Source organism: Acyrthosiphon pisum, chromosome A3 (assembly GCF_005508785.2).
Source record: "Acyrthosiphon pisum isolate AL4f chromosome A3, pea_aphid_22Mar2018_4r6ur, whole genome shotgun sequence".
Lineage (NCBI taxonomy): Eukaryota > Metazoa > Arthropoda > Insecta > Hemiptera > Aphididae > Acyrthosiphon > Acyrthosiphon pisum.
In genome coordinates, this window is record NC_042496.1 from 25,856,054 (window position 1) to 25,857,111 (window position 1,058).

Sequence of the window (1,058 nt, forward strand, 5' to 3'; positions counted from 1 at the left end):
ACCGTGGTTTTTAAGAGTTACAACTACTAGAAATAAGTAGTAGATACTTTGTTGTATATAGGTACCTACCAACAGCTTACTGTGAAATTATAAAAACGCTTAAAACATTATACAACAGATACAGCAGCACCTCTATCTGCATAAGCTTTACTTTTTACTTTTTTTTAGTGTTGTAAGAGATAAACTATACACATTATACAACTGGGAGGCTTGAAAGTGAAAGGCAGTACGCAATTAGGCGACTACAGCAGATGAAATAAGTTAAGTCACTTTATAAATTTTAAATACTTTTAGAAACAAATTTTAAAATAATAGGTAGTGTTTCGAATCAATTAAAATCTAATGATTAAGAGGTATAAAAATAAAATATATTAAATTATCAGCATCCAACAAGTGGCAAAATTCTTTAGGTGCCTAAGTACCTTAATAATAGTAAACAAGTTGAAAGTTATAATAGTAATTACTTGCGTATAAGTGTATAATGTATAACACTATGACAATTATAGACATATATTATAGGTATTCTATTGTATTATACCGGTTAAGTAATATTATGATACGTACTTTCAAAATCTCCCGTGTCAGCCACGACAACGGTAAAGTTCTTGAGCTGAGCCAGCGACGAAATTTTTGACTTCTTAGGTGATGGTTCTGTCATTTTAATATAATATATTGTAATGGGGACAATTCAAATTCGGAGGATACTTAACTTCCAACGTCAAACAGTAGGTAGCAACTGGTTACTCGAAGAAGTGTAGAAATGTACTTTTACCACAGATTATTTGAAAACAGATTGTGCACTTAGATGTAAACAAAAAATGGCCTGATTCTGGTCTCCGCCAGAATCAATGTGACCATTTCAACAGATTGAAATTACTTGAAATGTATCGTATACTTGTGGCTTACCTGATAGTGATATCCGAGTATCCGACAAACAAAATATATTGTTATCAACACTCTGATACTTTATATCTGATAGTCTGATGTTTGGTTTTCACTTTTCACGTGTTTTTGGCGTTTGACGTTTTACGATTTTTGGTGTTTGCTTAAATAAAATA

At 31.5% G+C, this 1,058-nt stretch overlaps 1 protein-coding gene across 1 annotated transcript in view; it reads right to left on the reverse strand.

The window, feature by feature from the left end:
* The window catches only part of LOC100159186 (probable transaldolase), a 32,748-nt gene extending 31,976 nt beyond the window's left edge, over window positions 1-772 (reverse strand). The window contains exon 1 of the mRNA XM_008182757.1: window positions 565-772. Coding sequence (XP_008180979.1) covers window positions 565-658 — 94 coding nt within the window. The 5' untranslated portion in view covers window positions 659-772. The remainder of the gene's footprint in view (window positions 1-564) is intronic.
* Between the last annotated feature and the right edge of the window lie 286 nt (window positions 773-1,058).